The sequence below is a fragment of the Coffea eugenioides genome, chromosome 1 (assembly GCF_003713205.1).
Source record: "Coffea eugenioides isolate CCC68of chromosome 1, Ceug_1.0, whole genome shotgun sequence".
Taxonomy (NCBI): domain Eukaryota; kingdom Viridiplantae; phylum Streptophyta; class Magnoliopsida; order Gentianales; family Rubiaceae; genus Coffea; species Coffea eugenioides.
Genome location: NC_040035.1, coordinates 35,263,975 through 35,285,930, shown reverse-complemented (window position 1 = coordinate 35,285,930; position 21,956 = coordinate 35,263,975). Strand labels below are relative to the sequence as shown.

The 21,956-nt window shown below is 36.3% G+C and overlaps 2 protein-coding genes and 1 pseudogene across 2 annotated transcripts; all 3 read left to right on the top strand.

The window, feature by feature from the left end:
• The first annotated feature begins 398 nt into the window (after window positions 1–398).
• LOC113749480 lies at window positions 399–1,588 on the top strand (annotated as a pseudogene).
• A 2,320-nt stretch (window positions 1,589–3,908) lies between these two features.
• On the top strand, window positions 3,909–4,493 carry LOC113750531 (50S ribosomal protein L7/L12-like). Its single transcript, XM_027294496.1, has one exon. The coding sequence runs from the start codon at window positions 3,909–3,911 to the stop codon at window positions 4,491–4,493; it is 585 nt and encodes a 194-aa protein (XP_027150297.1).
• Window positions 4,494–8,769: 4,276 nt separating this feature from the next.
• Window positions 8,770–9,550, top strand: LOC113749138 (50S ribosomal protein L7/L12-like). The gene has a single exon (XM_027292809.1). It carries the CDS (start codon window positions 8,887–8,889, stop codon window positions 9,469–9,471), a length of 585 nt encoding a protein of 194 aa, XP_027148610.1. The 5' UTR covers window positions 8,770–8,886; the 3' UTR covers window positions 9,472–9,550.
• The last annotated feature ends 12,406 nt before the right edge of the window (window positions 9,551–21,956 follow it).

Sequence of the window (21,956 nt, the reverse complement as noted above, 5' to 3'; positions counted from 1 at the left end):
TAATCCGAAAGTACTTGCACTTGTTCCTTACTTAAGCCCTCGAATGCCTTTCCTAGTTTTTCTTTCTCCTTTGATCTATTGAGACATTGGATATTTTGGATTTTGAACAAGAAAATCTTGCAAGGGTACTCAATATTGAATCGATTGGTATATTTTGCACATTAGCTTTTCATAAGGGTTAGGTTCATTCCATAAGTCGACCACTCTCTTTACAGATTGTTCCTTTGTAATATTTGATTGCAAGTAAGAATGCAGCCTAATACCAAACTTAATCCAAAAAAACGTTGCTTAGTATTGATTTGTTGTATGCCTAGTCTGCCATGCTCTGGGTATATGCATGGAAGTCAATTCCTAGAATGCTACCATTTACCAAAACATTCTTGCGTGTGGTCTTCTCTCCCAAAGCACATTCATGCAAAAGATATTTATCAAGCATGGTAGCCAATGGCATCAGATTGGTGGACTGAAAATTTATGAGTTGTAAACGGCTTGCAATACTGGATGTCATATTGTTGATTAGTCTTCTTATACCAGTAGGATTTCCATATTCCAGAATGAGATGATAGTCCCTGAAAATATGAATGAGACTGACATCTTCCCCATTTCTCTTCTTAAGGTGAGAAGCTCACTGGAAATAGGATGTGAAGCTTCTACACAGGAAGGAAGGATTACATTCATTTGCTGCATTTAGTACTACAAGTGCCAAAGGGCACTGCTTCACCAGAAATCATCCTTCAGTGTTTATTTTTTTGTAACTATCTTCAAACCATGAAGCTTTCTGTAGTTTTCAAATCCTTGCGTAGCTATCCCGCTCTTCGTGTAGTTACTGGCCCTCTACAGTCTCGTGCATTTCAGCCTGATTTCATTCCCAGGGATCCCAAATCAAAGCCCGTAAGACACAAGTATCCTGCTTTCTATGATCCTTATGGCCCTAGACCCCCACCTTCATATAAGATCATTCGGCTTGTAGAACATATTGCAGCCCTATCTCCTGAAGAGCGTAATTTGATTGGTCCCACGCTTAGAGACGGACTAAGACATCCGAAGATTCAACCAGTTTTAGTGGAGGGCATGGACTTGGGTCCTCAGGGAGGGTCTGGTGCTGGTCTTCAAAGGCTGAGGAGAAAAAGGTTGAAAAAACTGCATTTGATGTCAAGTTAGAAAAGTTTGATGCTGCTGCAAAAATTAAGGTGATCAAAGAGGTTCGTGCTTTCACAAATTTGGGGTTGAAGGAAACCAAAGATTTAGTTGAGTAAGTACCAGTTTTAATTAAGCAAGGTATCACAAAAGAAGAGGCAAATGATATTATAGAGAAAATCAAGGCTGTAGGAGGAGTTGCTGTTATGGAGTAGATTTTCACCGAGTTTTGTATGCTTTCATTGAACTGTTATCAAAGTTCTATTGCCAGTTTTTCGCTTTGATAGAGAAACAACTGCCATTCTGAAGATGTTGTTCTTGCATATTCAAAAGAATGAAACTTTCCTTGCTAGGTAGAGGAGGAACATTATTATATTTTCCTTCAAAATTGGTTTTCATACTTGATATTTTGTGCTGACCCTTAATGGGATTTTGGGATACGGATGGGCCACCAGGGGAATTGGCTTAATAGATGTCTGGTTTGTGTAAAATTGCTGGTGTATGATATTGGAATTATTGCTGATTTAGCTATTGTTGCAACTTACAAGTAGTCTGTTTGGTTCAGCATTTTAACATGGTGGCAGACTTTTCAGTGGCCGCAAATGGCCTCTGTCCATTTTTGAGATGGCCAAACAGTTACATTTCAGGCTTTTGCCAAGTATGGAAATTTTGGAATTGAATTATGAACTCTCAACATGGGATTTTCACTTAACTGATCCCCAGCAATTAATAGACCCACACTCTAGTAGATAACATTTTTAGCCACTTCATGCAATATTTGAAAATATTTCTTGCGCAAATACGAGATGTATAACCTTCATTGTTGTGGTCGAATAACATTCCTAATTGACCAATTGTTACTAGTCAATTAGTTCATCTTAACTTGAAAGCAGCAGTAGAGTAAATAAACATGATTGTGGCCCAAGTCTTCAGTTATTTTAATTTTTAACATAACTTAAACTACATCATGTATTAAAATGTATTTCCCCAAAAAAATTTTTGACTTTCGTATAACTATCTATGAAAGTTTTCAAGGTATTAATTACTCACCAAAATCCTCCTGAATGGTTGATTCTAAATAGATTTAATTTATCCACATCTTTTGCTGTCCCACCACGATCTCTATATAGAGAAATACAGACCATTATTAGATAACAATTCATTTTTTGTTTTAATCTACATTTTTTGGTTTAACAATTTTACTTTTTGACTTTTTGGTTAAATAGTTATTAAGAGCAAAGGTGTTATTGTCAATTTATGACATTTGTTAAGAATATTTAGTCTCGTCAAACTCACAGAGGAGGTAAGCAAAATTTTACAAACCTCAAGGAGCTGAATGATATTACGAGAAACCTCATAGATTTTTGAAATTATCCTAAAAAAAAGGGTAAACAATAAAAGAAGGCAATTGGGAAACCCATAAAGGAGCCAGACACTGGTAAAGTAATTTACGGGGCCAAAGAGTAAAATCAATAAAAAAGGGCATTATTGCAAAACGGGCACTTAAATATCCGTCAGGGTTCTTATTTGCGTTTGCACACGCAGATACTTCTCACTGTCCTTCTCTGTATTCGTTTATGCAACCCACAAAATCAACAAAAAATTGGTAAGTTCATTTGTTTGTTTATTTAGCTATAAAGGCTTTTTTCCCCCTGTTAAATGGATGATTTATTTATGTTTTAATTTCTTTATCTTGATTGTAGCTTGTGAACCTTTCGTTGCTAATGTCTTATTGTGTCTCTCAGGAGTTCTTTATTTCTTGGTGGTTAGCTTTTCTCCATAAAGTTTATATTTTGTCGTAACAATTTGTTTCTGGTGATTGGATTTTATTTTGTGCTTAGACCTATTGAAGTTCAATGAAATTGTTAGTTCTGGAGCCTGAGTTATTTATTTTATTTTTTGGCTGGAACTGGTCTGAAACCCGAATGAAGATGGATGTAAAATTTGTTCCCTAAGTTGGCTGTTAAGGTTTCTTTTGCATATGAGTGAACTATGAATGAAAATAATCTGAAAGTACTTGCACTTGTTCCTTACTTAAGCCCTCGAATGCCTTTCCTAGTTTTTCTTTCTCCTTTGATCTATTGAGACATTGGATAGTTTGGATTTTGAACAAGAAAATATTTCAAGGGTACTCAATATTGAATTGATTGGTATATTTTGCACATTAGCTTTTCATAAGGGTTAGGTTCATTCCATAAGTCAACCACTCTCTTTAAAGATTGTCCCTTTGTAATATTTGATTGCAAGTAAGAATGCAGCCTAATACCAAACTTAATCCAAATAAACGTTGCTTAGTATTTATTTGTTGTATGCCTAGTCTGCAATGCTCTGGGTATTTGCATGGAAGTCAATTCCTAGGATGCTACCATTTACCAAAACATTCTTGCATTTGGTCTTCTTTCCCAAAGCACATTCATGCAAAAGATATTTATCAAGCATGGTAGACAATGACATCAGATTGGTGGACTGAAAATTTATGAGTTGTAAACGGCTTGCAATACTGGATGTCATATTGTTGATTAGTCTTCTTATACCAGTAGGATTTCCATATTCCAGAATGAGATGATAGTCCCTGAAAATATGAATGAGACTGACATCTTCCTCATTTCTCTTCTTCAGGTGAGAAGCTCACTGGAAATAGGATGTGAAGCTTCTACACAGGAAGGAAGGATTACATTCATTTGCAGCATTTAGTGCTACAAGAGCCAAAGGGCACTGCTTCACCAGAAATCATCCTTCAGTGTTTATTTTTTTGTAACTATCTTCAAACCATGAAGCTTTCTGTTGTTTTCAAATCCTTGCGTAGCTATCCCGCTCTTCGTGTGGTTACTGGCCCTCTACAGTCTCGTGCATTTCAGCCTGATTTCATTCCCAGGGATCCCAAATCAAAGCCCGTAAGACACAAGTATCCTGCTTTCTATGATCCTTATGGCCCTAGACCCCCACCTTCAGATAAGATCATTTGGCTTGTAGAGCAGATTGCAGCCCTGTCTCCGAAAGAGCGTAATTTTATTGGTCCCACGCTTAGAGACAGACTAAGGCATCCTAAGATTCAACCAGTTTTAGTGGAGGGCATGGACTTGGGTCCTTATGGAGGGTCTGGTGTTGGGTCTTCAAAGGCTGAGAAGAAAAAGGTCGAAAAAACTGCATTTGATGTCAAGTTAGTAAAGTTTGATGCTGCTGCAAAAATTAAGGTGATCAAAGAGGTTCGTGCTTTCACAAATTTGGGGTTGAAGGAAGCCAAAGATTTAGTTGAGAAAGTACCAGTTTTAATTAAGCAAGGTATCACTAAAGAAGAGGCAAATGATATTATAGAGAAGATCAAGACTGTAGGGGGAGTTGCTGCTATGGAGTAGATTTTCACTGAGTTTTGTATGCTTTCTTTGAACTGTTATCAAAGTTCTATTGCCAGTTTTCGCTCTGATAGAGAAACAACTGCCATTCTGAAGATGTTGTTCTTCCATATTCAAAAGAATGAAACTTTCCTTGTTTGGTAGAGGAGGAACATTATCATATTTTCCTTCAAATTTGGTTTTCATACTTGATATTTTGTGGTGACCCTTAACGGGATTTTGGGATACGAATGGGCCACCAGGGAAATTGGCTTAACAGATGTCTGGTTTGTGTAAAATTGCTGGTGTATGATATTGGAATTATTGCTGATTTAGCTGTGATTGCAACTTACAGGTAGTCTGTTTGGTTCAGCATTTTAACATGGCGGCTGACTTTTCAGTGGCCGCAAATGGCCTCTATCCATTTTTGAGATGTCGAAACAGTTACATATCAGGCTTTTGCCAGGTATGAAAATTTTGGAATTGAATTATGAACTCTCAGCATGCGATTTTCACTTAACTGATCCCCAGCAATTAACAGACCCACACTCTAGTAGATAACATATTTAGCCACTTCATGCAATATTTGAAAATTTTTCTTGCTCAAATATGAGATGTGTAACCTTCATTGTTGTAGTTGAATAGCATTCCTAATTGACCAATTGTTACAGGTCAATCAATTGATCTTAACCTGAAAGCAGTAGTAGAGTAAATAAACATGATTGTGGTCCAAGTCTTCAGTTCTTTGGCCAGATGATAGTTAATATACGATTATGGTCTTGATTGTTCAATTCTTTGGATGGATGGATGGAACTTTAGGGAAATTGTTCATTTAATAAACATGTTTGGTCTTGATTCTTCTAGAAAAGGAAGGTAAATCCTTAAAGGCGAAGGCAAGCTCTTCAAGTGTTGAACCTTGAACATGCATGTTACCTTTTTTGCTTTTGGGTGATGACAGTAGATAACATTTCCATGTGGAGCATGACCGAGAAAGACAAAGGTCTAGAGAGTGGATGACTGTGTTCATTGATTGATTTTCCATTTCCCAAGTTATTGCATTAGTTGATCTTCCAACTTGTTTAAGGTAGTGCTTGATGACGAATGAGTTGAGACTTTCCAAAAAGGATTTGCAAACGTGGATTCATAATGTGTCAATTGCGTCCCCATGTTCCAACTCTTATCCCTCTTGTGAAAAGCAAAGATTTTTCAACTTTTTTTTTTTACGTGAAAGAATTGATGGTGAAGAAAATTAAACATGAGCAATGACTTTGTTTTAACTCATCTTTCATCACAAAATCCTTAATTAACACGGGTTTTAGCATAAAACTTGGCTGCTACTACTTTTCCTCTTACCTTTCCACAGAAAGTAAGCAAGAAATTGACAAATACCTCCTGCGTGCCCTCATAAGTATTATTTGGCTGGTATTCTCCCAAGATATAGGTGCCTATCAAACTATAATGCGACGCAAGAAAAATAAGAAGTAAATAACAAAAGAAATGTGAAAATAAAAGCCATAAAATCAAACTAGTATAGCTTACCTCTATACATAAGCTCTTTTTTTTTGTTCAAATTACTCAACAGGAGTGTGCATCAAAATCAAATTCGGTAATTTGGAATTTTAAATTTGAAGTTTTTGGAAATTTGGACATTAGAAAATTTGATCGATTTCAAATTCAATTTCACAATTTCCAAATTCAATTTGAAAGTCGGTAATAACCGATTTCACCTAATTCTGTAATTATATGCAAGTTTTGCTAAACTAAATGCCAACTTTTGTATAATATAAGTGTGTAGTTATACCAAAATATATAACTAACTTAATAAGACTTATTATTGTATTGTTTTACAATACTATTCTAATTAGATTTATTATTATATAATATAAATTTTTATATTACATATATATTAATATATATAACACATACGAATTTGAAATTGAATATCAAATTAGGTATTCGATTCCGATTTCGCATTACGAATTCGAAATCCAAAAGTTCATTTTGAGAAAACGTATTCTCAAATTCAAACCAAATTCGTATATTTTGAAAATAAAAAAATTTGATTTCCTTTTCACTTTTCGCTTTACCGATTTCGAGAATTCCAAAATTCGAATCGAATTCGATTGAAAAATCGATTTTTTTTAAGTTACATGCTCCTATAACTCAGAATGAATCACTTATTATATATTTATACTCCACCTACGAAAGGACATAAGAATTTATAACTCTCTTGTAGTATAAAGCTAAGTTAAAATATCTAGCTCAAGAAAAAAAGAAAAATACACACGTACACTTTTCATATTTTTCTTCCATCATTTCCCTAGAAACAAAACAAGCACCTTTAATGTAGTAATAATAATTTAAAAAAAATGTTCGGGGGCCATTACAAAGGGCATAGTAAATATATGGGGACACAACCAGAAATCAAGCCAAATTTGAGGGCAACAAAGACGCTTAAATAATCGCGCTCTCCCCGTCAAATTAGGGTTCTTATATTCACATTTCTATTTTCTACACGCTGACAATTCACACTCTCTACCTTCACTCCTTTCCCCAACAGAAGCCCAACAGAATCAATAATAAAGTCGTAAGCCCATTGTGTTTGTTTACATCAGCACCATCATTCATGTAAATATGTGCTTAGTTATCTAAAAAAATTGGTTTTTAGCCCTTAAATGCTGGATTGCAATTCTTGTTTATTTTCTTAAGCTTCACAAGTCCCCGTGAATCTTTGGTGGCAGATGCTGTATTCTTCATTAGAGGAGTTTTTATTTCTAGGTTGGTAGTAATGCTCGTAAGTTTCAAATTTTTTAATTGCTTCTTTCTTTTTACATAATATGGTATGAATGATTGGGAATTATTCTGTGCTTAGCTATTTTTTTCATTTATTTTAAAAAATTATAGCTTGAGATATAGCAGTTGGCGGTTGTAGTCCAGTTTCAATGATTTTGTAATAATAGTGAATTATTACTGGTTATTACATTAAAAATTATGTTGTCTCTGTATTTTTTAAATTATCCCCAAAAAAAACAATAAAAGAAGGCGATTGGGAAAGCCATAAAGGAGCCAGACACTGGTAAAGTAATTTACGGGGCCAAAGAGTAAAATCAATAAAAAAAAGGCATTATTGCAAAACGGGCACTTAAATATCCGTCAGGGTTCTTATTCGCGTTTGCACATGCAGACGCTTCTCACTGTCCTTCTCTGTATTTGTTTATTCAACCCACAAAATCAACAAAAAATTGGTAAGTTCATTTGTTTGTTTATTTAGCTGTGAAGGATTTTTTCCCCCTGTTAAATGGATGATTTATTTATGTTTTAATTTCTTGATCTTGATTGTAGCTTGTGAACCTTTCGTTGCTAATGCCTTATTGTGTCTCTCAGGAGTTCTTTATTTCTTGGTGGTTAGCTTTTCTCCATAAAGTTTATATTTTGTTATAACAATTTGTTTCTGGTGATTGGATTTTATTTTGTGCTTAGACCTATTGAAGTTCGATGAAATTGTTAGTTCTGGAGCCTGAGTTATTTATTTTATTTTATTTTATTTTTCGGCTGGAACTGGTCTGAAACTCGAATGAAGATGGATGTAAAATTTGTTCCCTAAAATGGCTGTTAAGGTTTCTTTTGCATATGAGTCAACTATGAATGAAAATAATCCAAAAGTACTTCCACTTGTTCCTTAAGCCCTCGAATGCCTTTCCTAGTTTTTCTTTCTCCTTTGATCTATTGAGACATTGGATAGTTTGGATTTTGAACAAGAAAATCTTGCAAGGGTACTCAATATTGAATCGATTGGTATATTTTGCACATTATCTTTTCATAAGGGTTAGGTTCATTCCATAAGTCGACCACTCTCTTTAAAGATTGTTCCTTTGTAATATTTGATTGCAAGTAAGAATGCAGCCTAATACCAAACTTAATCCAAAAAAATGTTGCTTAGTATTTAATTTGTTGTATGCCTAGTCTGCCATGCTCTGGGTATATGCATGGAAGTCAATTCCTAGAATGCTACCATTTACCAAAACAGTCTTGCGTGTGCCCTTCTTTCCCAAAGCACATTCATGCAAAAAATATTTATCAAGCATGGTAGCCAATGGCTTCACATTGGTGGACTGAAAATTTATGAGTTGTAAACGGCTTGCAATACTGGATGTCATATTGTTGATTAGTCTTCTTATACCAGTAGTATTTCCATATTCCAGAATGAGATGATAGTCCTTGAAAATATGAATGAGACTGACATCTTCCCCATTGCTCTTCTTAAGGTGAGAAGCTCACTGGAAATAGGACGTGAAGCATCTACACAGGAAGGAAGGATTACATTCATTTGCTGCATTTAGTGCTACAAGTGCCAAAGGGCACTGCTTCACCAGAAATCATCCTTCAGTGTTTATTTTTTTGTAGCTATCTTCAAACCATGAAGCTTTCTGTAGTTTTCAAATCCTTGCGTAGCTATCCCGCTCTTCGTGTGGTTACTGGCTCTCTACAGTCTCGTGCATTTCAGCCTGATTTCATTCCCAGGGATCCCAAATCAAAGCCCGTAAGACACAAGTATCCAGCTTTCTATGATCCTTATGGCCCTAGACCCCCACCTTCAGATAAGATCATTCGGCTTGCAGAGCAGATTGCAGCCCTGTCTCCGAAAGAGCGTAATTTTATTGGTCCCACGCTTAGAGACAGACTAAGGCATCCTAAGATTCAACCAGTTTTAGTGGAGGGCATGGACTTGGGTCCTGATGGAGGGTCTGGTGCTGGGTCTTCAAAGGCTGAGAAGAAAAAGGTCGAAAAAATTGCATTTGATGTCAAGTTAGTAAAGTTTGATGCTGTTGCAAAAATTAAGGTGATCAAAGAGGTTCGTGCTTTCACAAATTTGGGGTTGAAGGAAGCCAAAGATTTAGTTGAGAAAGTACCAGTTTTAATTAAGCAAGGTATCACTAAAGAAGAGGCAAATGATATTATAGAGAAGATCAAGGCTGTAGGGGGAGTTGCTGTTATGGAGTAGATTTTCATCGAGTTTTGTATGCTTTCTTTGAACTGTTATCAAAGTTCTATTGCCAATTTTTCGCTCTGATAGAGAAACAACTGTCATTCTGAAGATATTGTTCTTGCTGTTAATCATCAAAAGATATGAATTGCAAACAAACGGATGTTACTAATAATCTTTGAAGAGAATCCTTTCAGAAATGGCACTAAACAGGTCTGAGGTCTTAGGGCAAAATGAAGATAAAAAAGGTGAAAAGCACTGAGGAAGATGTCGGACGCACAAAAGGAGAGTATCGGACGTCCGACATCCATTGAGTATCTTCGGACGAATGAAGAACTCAGACTTGGACGTCCGAAGAAGGCAATCCAGGGCTTCTACAACTACTGATCACGATCGGACGCTCAACACCTGAGCATCGGACTTCCGACAAGCATTGCTGCTCTTCGGACGCAACATCTTGGATGTATCGGCCGTCCGAAAGAATTAAAGAGGAACCTCCAAGTTGCATCTTACCCTCGGACGCATGGCGAGAAGGGATCGGACGTCCTAAGTGGGTCAAGAAAATTTCTCGAACTCACTGACCTCGTTCGGACGCATAAAAACTAACTACCGGACGTCCGACAGCACCAATGGCTAGTTGACTCTTCAGATGCCTTCTATCCGTTGACAGCATTAATTGAAGAATTTTCTGATCTCCTATAAAAAGAACAAAGTCAACCACCTCAGAAGAACTTTACACATTAAGTCTACATCAGATCTTGAGTGATTCAAGTGTGTGAATACTCCAAAAAGAAGATTTGTACTCTTAGTTGTGTAATCTTCTTTTAACTTTTCAAGTGTGATCTAATTTCATCAATAGTGTAGCTTTGTGAGGGTTATCCGTGTGATTGTAAAACTTCTTTGCTTGTTCGAGTGAGACTTGAGGCAAGAAGAAAATGATCCTTCGTTTGTACACAAGAGATTGGTTGAAAGTTGATCTACTGTGAAATAGCTTGATACATATACAAAGTGTTGTTCAAATTTAGTCAAGTTTGAAATTTGGTTTGCAAATTCCATCCTCTCATTTATTGTCTTGATATAAATTGCTTACTTGTTCTACTTACAAACTATTTGTACTAATCCATCAACTGGTTTTCAGTAAGGTTCCTTTGAAAAAGAAATCCAGGTCAAAGAAAAGGAGGAAAGGTGTCTCATATCTTGGCCTGATTTTTAGTTAACCTAATTCATCCCCCTCTTAGGTTGTCTTCGATCCTTACAATTGGTATCAGAACTTGGTCTCCTTGAGGCTAAGCTCAATCGGCTTGGGAGTAAAAAATGACAACCAACAATGCCATGTTCTTTGAGGGACAATCTGTCACCAGACCTCCTATGTTCAATGGGTCAAACTATGTGAGCTGGAAGGAGAGGATGATCACTTCTTACAATCTATTGATATTGAGCTATGGTTTATTGTCAATAAATGACCGTTTGATGCTTCTACTATTGATGCAGAGACGAACAGGCCGAGATCAAAAACAAGAAGGGAACTAACTGCTGAAGACAGAACTCATCTTACTCTAAATGCCAAGGCGATGAACATTCTGTACAGTGCTTTAGACTCAAACGAATCTGTTAGAGTCAAGGGCTGCAAATCTGTAAAAGAAATCTGGGATAAATTTTGAGAAATACATGACAGAAGTGAAAATGTGAGAGAACAGAAGAAGTCCATTCTGGTCACGAAGTATGAATCCTTCAAAATAGAACCTCACGAAAACATCGACAAGATGTATTGCAGATTCAATGATTTTATTAAGAATTTAGAAGTTCTTGAGAAAGATTACTCTCTAGGTGAGAAAAACAGAAAAATTCTGAATGCTCTGTCAAAGGATTGGGAGAGCAAAGTAACTGCCATTGAGGAAGCCAAAGATCTGAACACTCTATCTATTGAATCCCTTATAAATTCATTAACCTCTTATGAGTTAAAACTCAAGTCTAAGGTGTAGGAAGAAAAAGACACAAAAGTTAGAAAAAACATAGCTCTGAAGACCTCACAAGAAGAAGATGATACAATCTCACTTGATGAAGATGACATGAAAGGTGATGACAGTGACATTGCACTCATCACACAAGGCTTCAAAAGAATATTCAATAAGAGAAGATTCAGAAAAGGAGGACATAGCAATTCCTTTCCAAATCAGACCAACAGTTTCAGAAATAAAGAAAAGCTAGAATTCAACAAAAAGCAAACTGACAAGTGTTTTGAATGTAGCCAACCTGGACACTATACAAATGAGTGTCCAATGAAGAAAAAGAAGGAGAACAAGGTTGAACGAAAATCAAAGTTCAACAATTTCCAAATCACCTAGAATGATTGCAACTCAGAAGGTGAAGTTGAGGAAAAAGAAGAATCTGCTCAAGTGGCTTTCATGGCCATTGGAGATGAAGAGGTAATTCAATGCAACTCTCAAACTGATAGTGATAGTGATTCTGATGAAGATGTTAATTTTTTTCTAGAAAAAATGCACAACAGTTTAAAAGAATCATATGTTAGAAACAAGGAACTAAAACAGAAAGTTAGCTTTCTATTACAAGATAATGCAAATCTTTTTCAACAAAACAAGGGTCTTCAACATGAAAATGAGAACCTGAAAAGGATTGAAATTGATGTGCTTGCTGAACTTGACAAAAGGACAAGATTCTGTAACATACTCAGAAGTGAACAATGCAGTCTAAATAGGAGGATGGATGATTTATGTCAATTGTTACAACAAATAAAATAGACCCGCCTTCAGAAAAACAACACTGAACCTCATCTTAACACTCATCAGACAAAATTGAATTATAGTAAAAATGAGTTTAATATCTACAGGAGAAGGCAAGTCAAATTTATTAAACCTGTTCATTTGATTGATCTAATAACTGTATGCAATTTTTGTTGTCAATTTGGTCACATGAGTAGCAACTGCTATGTTAAGAAAAACATGAGAAATGGAATGAGATGCATGTGGATTGTTAGACATAATGCTAACCATGAAGGACCCAAAAAGTAATGGGTACCAAACATTATATTGTGGACTTCTGTGTAGGTAAAACTGGTGAACATTGTTAAAGAATCAAAATGATTCATAGATAGTGGTTACTCATGACATATGACTGGTGATGCATCCCGGTTCATCAAGCTCAAGCCAAAAACAAGTGGAAAGGTTACCTTTGGAGACGATAATAAAGCCAAAACTATTGGAGTTGGTGATGTTGGTAAGAATGGTCAGACTTTTGTTCATAATGTTCTTTTAATTGATAACCTGGGCTACAATTTGCTAAGTGTTAGCCAACTATGTGATAGGAATCTGCTTGTATTATTTAAGAAACATGAATGCCTTGTTCTTGACTCAAAGTTTAACATTGTTTTCAAGGGAAAAAGAGTTAATGATATTTATGTGGTACTTCTTGAAAAAGTTGATGCTTCCGGCCTTAGTTGTCTCAAAGTTGCAAATGAGAATCCCTGGTTGTGGCACAGAAAGCTTTGTCACTTCAATATGAATTTGCTGAAAGAGATTTCCAAAAAGGACCTGATTAGAGGCTATCAAAACTCAATCTGTGATGCTTGCCAATTTGAAAAACAAGTTAAGGTATCTTTTAAACCAAAAAAATGTATTTCAACCTCTAAGCCCTTAGAACTTCTTCATCTTGATCTTTTTGGCCCAACTCAAACCTCAAGCCTTGGTGGGAAGAGATTCTGTTTTGTTGTTGATGATGACTATTCTAGATACACTTGGGTGATGTTTCTTGCACATAAAGATGATGCTTTCAAAAACTTTGTTTCCCTGTTTGCCAAGGTTCAAAATCTGATTGGTTTAAAAATCATAAAAATAAGAAGTGACAATGGCACAGAATTTCATTTTTGTGATTTTCCTGAATTTTATGACAACAACGGTATTACACATGAATTTTCTATTGCAAGAGTACCTCAGCAAAATGGAGTGGTTGAGAGGAAAAATAGAACTCTTCAAGAAGCTGCTAGAACCATGCTCAGTGAATGCAATTTGCCAAAGTACTTTTGGGCTGAAACCATAAACACAGCATGTTATACCATGAACAGAGTTCTCTTAAGACCAATTTTGAACAAAACTTCCTATGAGCTCATGTTTGACAAATAGCCTGTTGTTGGTTACTTTAAAGTCTTTGGTTATAAATATTTTATCTTGAACATCAAGGAACATCTTGGAAAGTTTGACAAGAAATCTGATGAGAAAATTTTCTTGGGATATTGTGAAAACAAGAGAGACTTTAGAGTTTATAATCGTAGAACTCTGGTTATAGAAGAAGCCATATATATCACTTTTGATGAATCTAATGGTGATACTTCCATGAGTTGCGGTGAAGATGATGATACAGGTGTTCGAGATGAACTAAAGAAGTTGACGATCAGCAATCAAGGCACAGCCCCATCAGAAAATGATTCAAAGAGTGATGAAATCAAGACAGTCCTGCTAGAGAAGACAATGACAGTGACACTGGAATTCCTAGTGATCTTCCAAGAGCCTGAAAATTCGTCCAAAATCACCCCAAGGAACTTATCATAGGGGATCCATCTGAAAAGGTCAGAACACGTTCCTTTTCAAGACAATTAATAGATAACTTTGCATTGGTCTCACATTTTGAGCCCAAAAATGTTGTTGATGCATTAAAAGATGAGAACTGAATTTTAGCCATGAAAGAGGAGTTAAATCAATTTGAAAGAAACAAGGTCTGGACATTAGTTGCTAGACCACAAAATCACTCCATTATTGGCACTAAGTGGGTTTTTAGAAACAAAATGAATGACAAAGCTGAGGTAGTTAGAAATAAGGCCAGATTGGTAGTCAAGGGATACACTCAAGAAGAAGAAATAGATTTTGATGAATCTTTTACACCCGTAACTAGGTTAGAATCTATTAGAATGTTTTTAGCTTTTGCATGTTTCAAGTACTTTAAGTTATTTCAAATGGATGTTAAAAGTGTCTTCTTAAATGGTTTTATTGATCAAGAAATTTATGTTGATCAACCTCCTGGTTTTGAAAATGAAAATTATCTAAGTCATGTTTTCAAACTCTCAAAAGCCCTATATGGCATAAAACAAGCTCCAAGAGCATGGTATGAACGTTTGAGTGGTTTTTTGATTGAAAATGGTTTCAAAAAAGGTATAGTGGATACCACCCTTTTCACTAAACAAAGTTTGCATGATTTTCTAATTGTTCAAATTTATGTTGATGATATCATATTTGGTGCTACTAATGAGAGATTGTGCAAGGATTTCTCCAAGATCATGCAAAAAGAGTTTGAAATGAGCATGATGGGAGAACTTAGTTTCTTCCTTGAACTCCAAGTAACACAAGCCCAAGAAGAAACATTCATCAATCAAACCAAATACACCAAGAAACTGCTGAAAAGATTTGGTATGAAGGACTCAAAGCAAGTTGGAACACCCATGTGCACATCTGTCAAGCTTGACAAAGATGAAGAAGGTACAAAAGTTGATGAAAAGAAGTATAGAGGTATGATTGGTAGCCTGCTTTATTTAACTGCGAGTAGACCTGATATCATGTTTGCTGTGTGCTTGTGTGATCACTTTAAATCTTGTCCAAAGGAATCACATTTAACTGCTGTAAAACGAATCTTTAGATACTTAAAAGGAACTGTGAATTTTGGCCTTTGGTATGCTAAATGTTATGAACTTCCCTTGTATGGATTCTCTGATGCTGATTTTGGTGGCTGTAGAGTAGATAGAAAAAGTACAACTGGTATATGTAATTTTCTTGGAAATTGCTTAGTGTTTTCATTATCTACCACCGAAGCAGAATATGTTGCTGCTGGTGCCTATTGTGCTCAATTATTGTTGATGAAAAACATATTGAATGATTTCAGTTTAGTATATAATTCTGTACCTATGTTTTGTGACAACACTAGTGCCATCAATTTGACAAAAAATTCCATTCAACATTCTAGGACAAAGCATATAGATATTAAGCATCACTTCATTCGTGATCTTGTCCATAAGGGTGAAATTTGTATTCAATACGTCTGTTCCAAAGATCAAATTGCTGATATTCTCACAAAAACCCTTCCACTGGATCATTTTGTATATCTGAGAACAAAATTGGGCATCTCAAAAAAAATCCTCTAAGTTTCTATTTGGTCACTTCTTATCGAACGTCCGATATATTTAGGGCTGTCAACGGGTCGGGTCCGGGCCGAAATTCATTATTCCAGACCCGGACCCGAATTACTATACCGGATCCGGATCCGACCCGTTTATCCGACGGGTCTTTTATTCTATGTTCCGGATCCAGATCCGGCAGGTCTCAGATCCGGGTCGGGTCTACCCGAACAAATTTAGCAAAATTTATGATTTCTAATAAAAATGAGAAAAAAATATATTTGTAAACTAATTTCTAACTAATGCAAAGAAAAAACCAAATAAAAAAAAATCAAATTGACTTTACTCAAATACATCATCCTAATCAAATTATATTAACGAATATATATATTTTTAAATTATTAATTCATTTATATCCGGATTCGGATCTAATACGGGTCGAAATACTATATTCCGTATCCGACTCATCTTTTTTGTTTGACAAAACGGATCCGGATCAGGATCCGGGTAACGAAATTAAATCCCTACCCATACCAGCAATAATTTTACGAATCCGGTCCGGATCCGGGTCCAGACCCGATCCATTGACAGGCTTAGATACATTCAAAACGGACGTCCGACAGTGTTCTTCACTCTCTTCTGGAAAGGCACTGGTTCGGACGGTTGTGTCAGACGCTTCACTTCATTCGGACGTCCGACACTCAAAAATTGAGCCTTATAAGGCAGTTACCCACCTCACTCAGTTCATTTTCCTCCACGGTCTCGGACACAACCCTTCAGTCTCCTCTCAAATTTAAAATTCAAATTCCTCTCTCCTCAAATCAAGTTCCAAGAAATTGACTCAACCAACGGCCTTACAACTCTGTTGCCCGTTAACCACCCATAAAAATCACTCCTAACCCCCAACTACCCCATTGTTCCCAATTCACATCTGAAACCCTAATTTCTTATAACTCTCTCTTTGTGACATTTCAGTGCATTCTCACTTTTTTGTTCATACTGCATTCTTCCTCTGAACCACACATTCTGCATCAAAAACACATCCACATTGCATTATGGTTAGAATCAGAGGAGGATCTACTAGTGCCGGACGGTCCTTTAGACTTAGAGATGAGGACATTGAAATTGTGGAACAGTCTACCAAAATACCTAAAAGGAAGATTGTGATCCAAGGTGGTAAAGTGAGGCGAACTGCCCAAAGAAAGAGGGTTATTCCAACTGCTGAACCATCTGATGAGCAGATAGAAGAGCAGAACTCTGATGAAATCACAGTTGGTGGAAATGAGGAACCAGAACAAGCTACCCAGAATGTTGAATCTATCTCAAGGCCATCTGGTAAAAGAAAAAGAACAGCAAAGAAGAAGAGCACTCTCCAATCCAAGAAAAAGCAATCTGCTGATCCCTCTGATGATCAGCAGAATGAGGGAAACATTGCTGAGACTCAGCAAACACCTGAACCCTCCACCAGAAAATCTCCAAGGACAAGGACTGAGGCTTAAAATGTTGGGTCATCTGGCACACAAACCTCAAATACGAAACGTTCTGGGAAGGTTCCTGTTTCTCAGCCCATAGAAGAACCCACTCCTTTCCCCAAATTCATTGATGATGAAGCCAGAGACAGATTTGAGTTAGTCTCTCAAAAAGGATTCATCACCCAAAAGCTCATCCTTCCCTATGAATTTCGTAAACTTGATCTTGAACATGTTATTAGACTGTTTGAATTCCAAAAATGGACTCACCTTCTGACCATTACTCATGTCTTTTACCCTGACATGCTTTATCAATTCTTTGCTAATCATAGAAAGGGTAAATCATACACTGAACTCATCTCTAGGGTCAACTCTATAGACATTACGTTAACTCCTGACATTGTGAATTCCATTCTGAAAACTAGTATTGAATCTAGTTTCAAAGGAAAAATTGCAAATTTCTTTTCGTATGAGGAATTTCCTTCTGCCTACCATCATTTTTACAATGCTAAACTCATGACCTATTTTCAAACCCACTTCAATACTCCTGCTGAGGTAAGATTAGATGATCTCAGTCCTCAGAATCTAATCATTTTCACCATCATTTCGAATCTGTTGGTGCCAACTGATGGCCACAGAACAGATGCAAACAAAAAGGAACTTTATCTTTTCTACTGCTTTGTTGAAAAAATCCGCATTGATTTTGGATTTGTAATGTGCAAGTTTCTGCTCAAAATTAGCACTGACAGTTGTAGGAAACTCTCTTATGGCAGATTTCTGACCCCTATCTTTATCCATTTTGAAATAACTTTTTCTGGAAAATCTCCCAAAGACAGTGCTTCATCAGTTTTCCCAAAAACTTATTTTGAAAGAAAGAACTTAAAATTTTTTGAAGGCCATTGGTGCTATAAGGAGACTGTGGCTGAGTCTATAAGGAAAAACTTCCATGAAACCCCTGTCACTCCTAAGGCTCCTCGTGATCAGTCAGGCTATATCTCTCCTTTCACCATTCATCCTAGAAAGTCTGCCAGCAAGTCCTTCGCATCCAATTCTGAAATCATCTCCTTGCTTGAAGACCTAAAACAGCATGTTATGCTTATTGAAGATGGTCTCATGATGACTATGACCCCTGCCCAACAATCTTCCTTTATGGAAAAAAGGAACCTTTCTTGTGCCTCCAATACCTAAAAATAATGAAAATGCTCATCAGAAAGAGCCAAGACCTGAACCCACAGGGCCAACTACTGGTACTGAGGCCACACCAGCTTCCAGCTCTCAGCCCAAGAATAAAGGCAAAGCTCCAGCTACTGTGGAGGCATATGAAGAAGACGATGAAGAAACTGAAGAAGAAGAGGATCCTGAACAGTTTCGTCTGGCCAGAAGGAGGCCCGGATCATCTAAAATCACTATCTAGGCACTGCTAGGTCACTGCACTTTATTTTAGGACTTGTGGTTCATCTTTTGCACTACAGACCTTTTCGTTTGTTATGTACTAAGAATTATATTTCTGGTCTACTTTTCGTACAATTGGATGTTTTCTACTATTTTTGACGTTATCTGCTATGAATAGCTATGTTTCTGTGTTTGTTATGAATGAATGTGTTTCTGTGTTTCTGGGCATGAATGGACTTTTCTGATATTATCTGATCTTTGTTGTCAAAATTTTTATTGCTAATGGATCACTGATGACAAAATTGATCAGTTATAAAGAAATTGATCATGGCAAACCTGCTTTTGTGATGACAAAAAGGGGGAGAAATGTACTAGCACTAATGGTATAAAGAAATTAGTTAGGGGGTGTCAGTTTTAGGGAGAGGTGCATTTCTTTTCGTATACTCATTGCACTTTGTTAGGGGGAGCTGTTATCCCAGTTTGTATTTCTTTTTGCTCTATCCATGTGTTTTGTCATCATCAAAAAGGGGGAGATTGTTTATCTCAATTCATATCTTTTGATGATTAACAAAACAAACGGATGTTACTAATAATCTTTGAAGAGAATCCTTTCAGAAATGGCACCAAACAGGTCTGAGGTCTCAGAGCAAAAAGAAGATCAAAAATGTGAAAAATACTGAGGAAGATGTCGGACGCACAAAAGGAGAGTATCGGACGTCTGACATCCATTGAGTATCTTCGGACGAATGAAGAACTCAGACTCGGACGTCCGAAGAAGGCAAGCCAGGGCTTCTACAACTACTGATCACGATCGTACGCTCAACACCTGAGCATCGGACGTCCGACAAGCATTGCTGCTCTTCGAACGCAACATCTTGGATGTATCGGCCGTCCGAAAGAATTAAAGAGGAACCTCCAAGTTTGCATCTTACCCTCGGACGCATGGCGAGAAGGGATCGGGCGTCCTAAGTGGGTCAAGAAAATTTCTCGAACTCACTGACCTCGCTCGGACGCATAAAAACTGACTATCGGACGTCCGACAGCACCAACAGCTAGTTGATTTTTCAGATGCCTTCTACCCGTTGACAGCATTAATTGAAGAATTTTTTGATCTCTTATAAAAAGAACAAAGTCAACCACCTTAGAAGAACTTTACACATTAAGTCTACATCAGATCTTGAGTGATTAAAGTGTGTGAATACTCCAAAAAGAAGATTTGTACTCTTAGTTGTGTAATCTTCTTTTAACTTTTCAAGTGTGATCTAATTTCATCAATAATATAGCTTTGTGAGGGTTATCCGTGTGATTGTAAAATTTCTTTGCTTGTTCGAGTGAGATTTGAGACAAGAAGGAAGTGATCCTTCGTTTGTACACAAGAGATTGGTTGAAAGTTGATCTACTGTGAAGTAGCTTGATACATATACAAAGTGTTGTTCAAACTTAGTCAAGTTTGAAATTTGGTTTGCAAATTCCATCCTCTCATTTATTGTTTTGATATAAATTGCTTGCTTGTTCTACTTACAAACTATTTGTACTAATCCATCAACTGGTTTTCAGTAAGGTTCCTTTGAAAAAGAAATCCAGGTCAAAGAAAAGGAGGAAAGGTGTCTCATATCTTGGCCTGATTTTTAGTTAACCTAATTCACCCCCCTCTTGGGCTATCTTCGATCCTTACACTTGCATATTCAAAAGAATGAAACTTTCCTTGCTAGGTAGAGGAGGAACATTATTATATATTCCTTCAAATTTGGTTGTCATACTTGATATTTTGTGCTGACCCTTAATGGGATTTTGGGATACGTATGGGCCACCAGGGAAATTGGCTTAACAGATGTCTGGTTTGTGTAAAATTGCTGGTGGATGATATTGGAATTATTGCTGATTTAGCTGTGGTTGCAACTTACAAGTAGTCTGTTTGCTTCAGCATTTTAACATGGCGACTGACTTTTCAGTGGCCGCAAATGGCCTCTGTCCATTTTTGAGATGTCCAAACAGTTACATTTCAGGCTTTTGCCAGGTATGGAAATTTTGGAATCGAATTATGAGCTCTCAGCATGCGATTTTTACTTAACTGATCCCCAGCAATTAACAGACCCACACTCTAGTAGATAACATTTTTAGCCACTTCATGCAATATTTGAAAATATTTCTTGCGCAAATATGAGATGTGTAACCTTCATTGTTGTAGTCAAATAGCATTCCTAATTGACCAATTGTTACTGGTCAATTAGTTCATCTCAACCTGAAAGCAGTAGTAGAGTAAATAAACATGATTGTGGCCCAAGTCTTCAGTTCTTTGGCTAGATGATAGTTAATACACGATTATGGTCTTGATTCTTCAATTCTTTGGATGGATGGAACTATTGGGAAATTGTTCATTTAATAAACATGTTTGGTCTTGATTCTTCTAGAAAAGAAAGGTAAATCCTTAAAGGTGAAGGCAAGCTCTTCGAGTATCGAACCTTGAACATGCATGTTACCTTTTTTGCTTTTGGGTGATGACAGTAGATAACATTTCCATGTGGAGCATGACTAAGAAAGACAAAGGTCTAGAGAGTGGATGACTGTGTTCATTGATTGATTTTTCATTTCCCAAGTTATTGCATTTGTTGATCTTCCAACTTGGTTAAGATAGTGGTTGATGACGAATGAGTTGAGGCTTTCCAAAAAGGATTTGCAAACGTGGATTCATAATGTGTCAATTGCGTCCCCATGTTCCAACTCTTATCCCTCTTGTGAAAAGTAAAGATTTTTCAACTTTTTTTTTTGACGTGAAAGAGTTGATGGTGAAGAAAATTAAACATGAGCAATGACTTTGTTTTAACTCCTCTTTCATCACAAAATCCTTAATTAACACGACTTTTAGCATAAAACTTGGCTGCTACTACTTTTCCTTTTACCTTGCCACACAAAATAAGCAAGAAATTGACAAATACCTCCTGCGTGCCCTCATAAGTATTATTTGGCTTGTATTCTCCCAAGATATAGGTGCCTATCAAACTATAATGCGACGCAAGAAAAATAAGAAGTAAATAACAAAAGAAATGTGAAAATAAAAGCCATAAAATCAAACTAGTATAGCTTACCTCTATACTTAAGCTCTTTTTTTGTTCAAATTACTCAACAGGAGTGTGCATCGAAATCAAATTCGGTAATTTGGAATTTTAAATTTGAAATTTTTGGAAATTTGGACATTAGAAAATTATATCAATTTCAAATTCGATTTCACAAATTCCGAATTCAATTTGAAAGTCGGTAATAACCGATTTCGCCTAATTCTGTAATTATATGTAAGTTTTGCTAAACTAAATGCCAACTTTTGTATAATATAAGTTTATAGTTATAACATAATAAACAACTAACTTAATAAGACTTATTATTGTATTGTTTTATAATATTATTATAAATAGATTTAATATTATATAATATAAATTTTTATATCACATATATATTAATATATATAACACATACGAATTTGAAATTGAATATCAAATTAGGTATTCGATTCCGATTTCGTATTGTGAATT

Coding starts and splice junctions, on each gene's coding strand:
- LOC113749138 (XM_027292809.1), top strand. CDS start 8,887: ATGAAGCTTTCTGTAGTTTTCAAATCCTTGCGTAGCTATCCCGCTCTT.
- LOC113750531 (XM_027294496.1), top strand. CDS start 3,909: ATGAAGCTTTCTGTTGTTTTCAAATCCTTGCGTAGCTATCCCGCTCTT.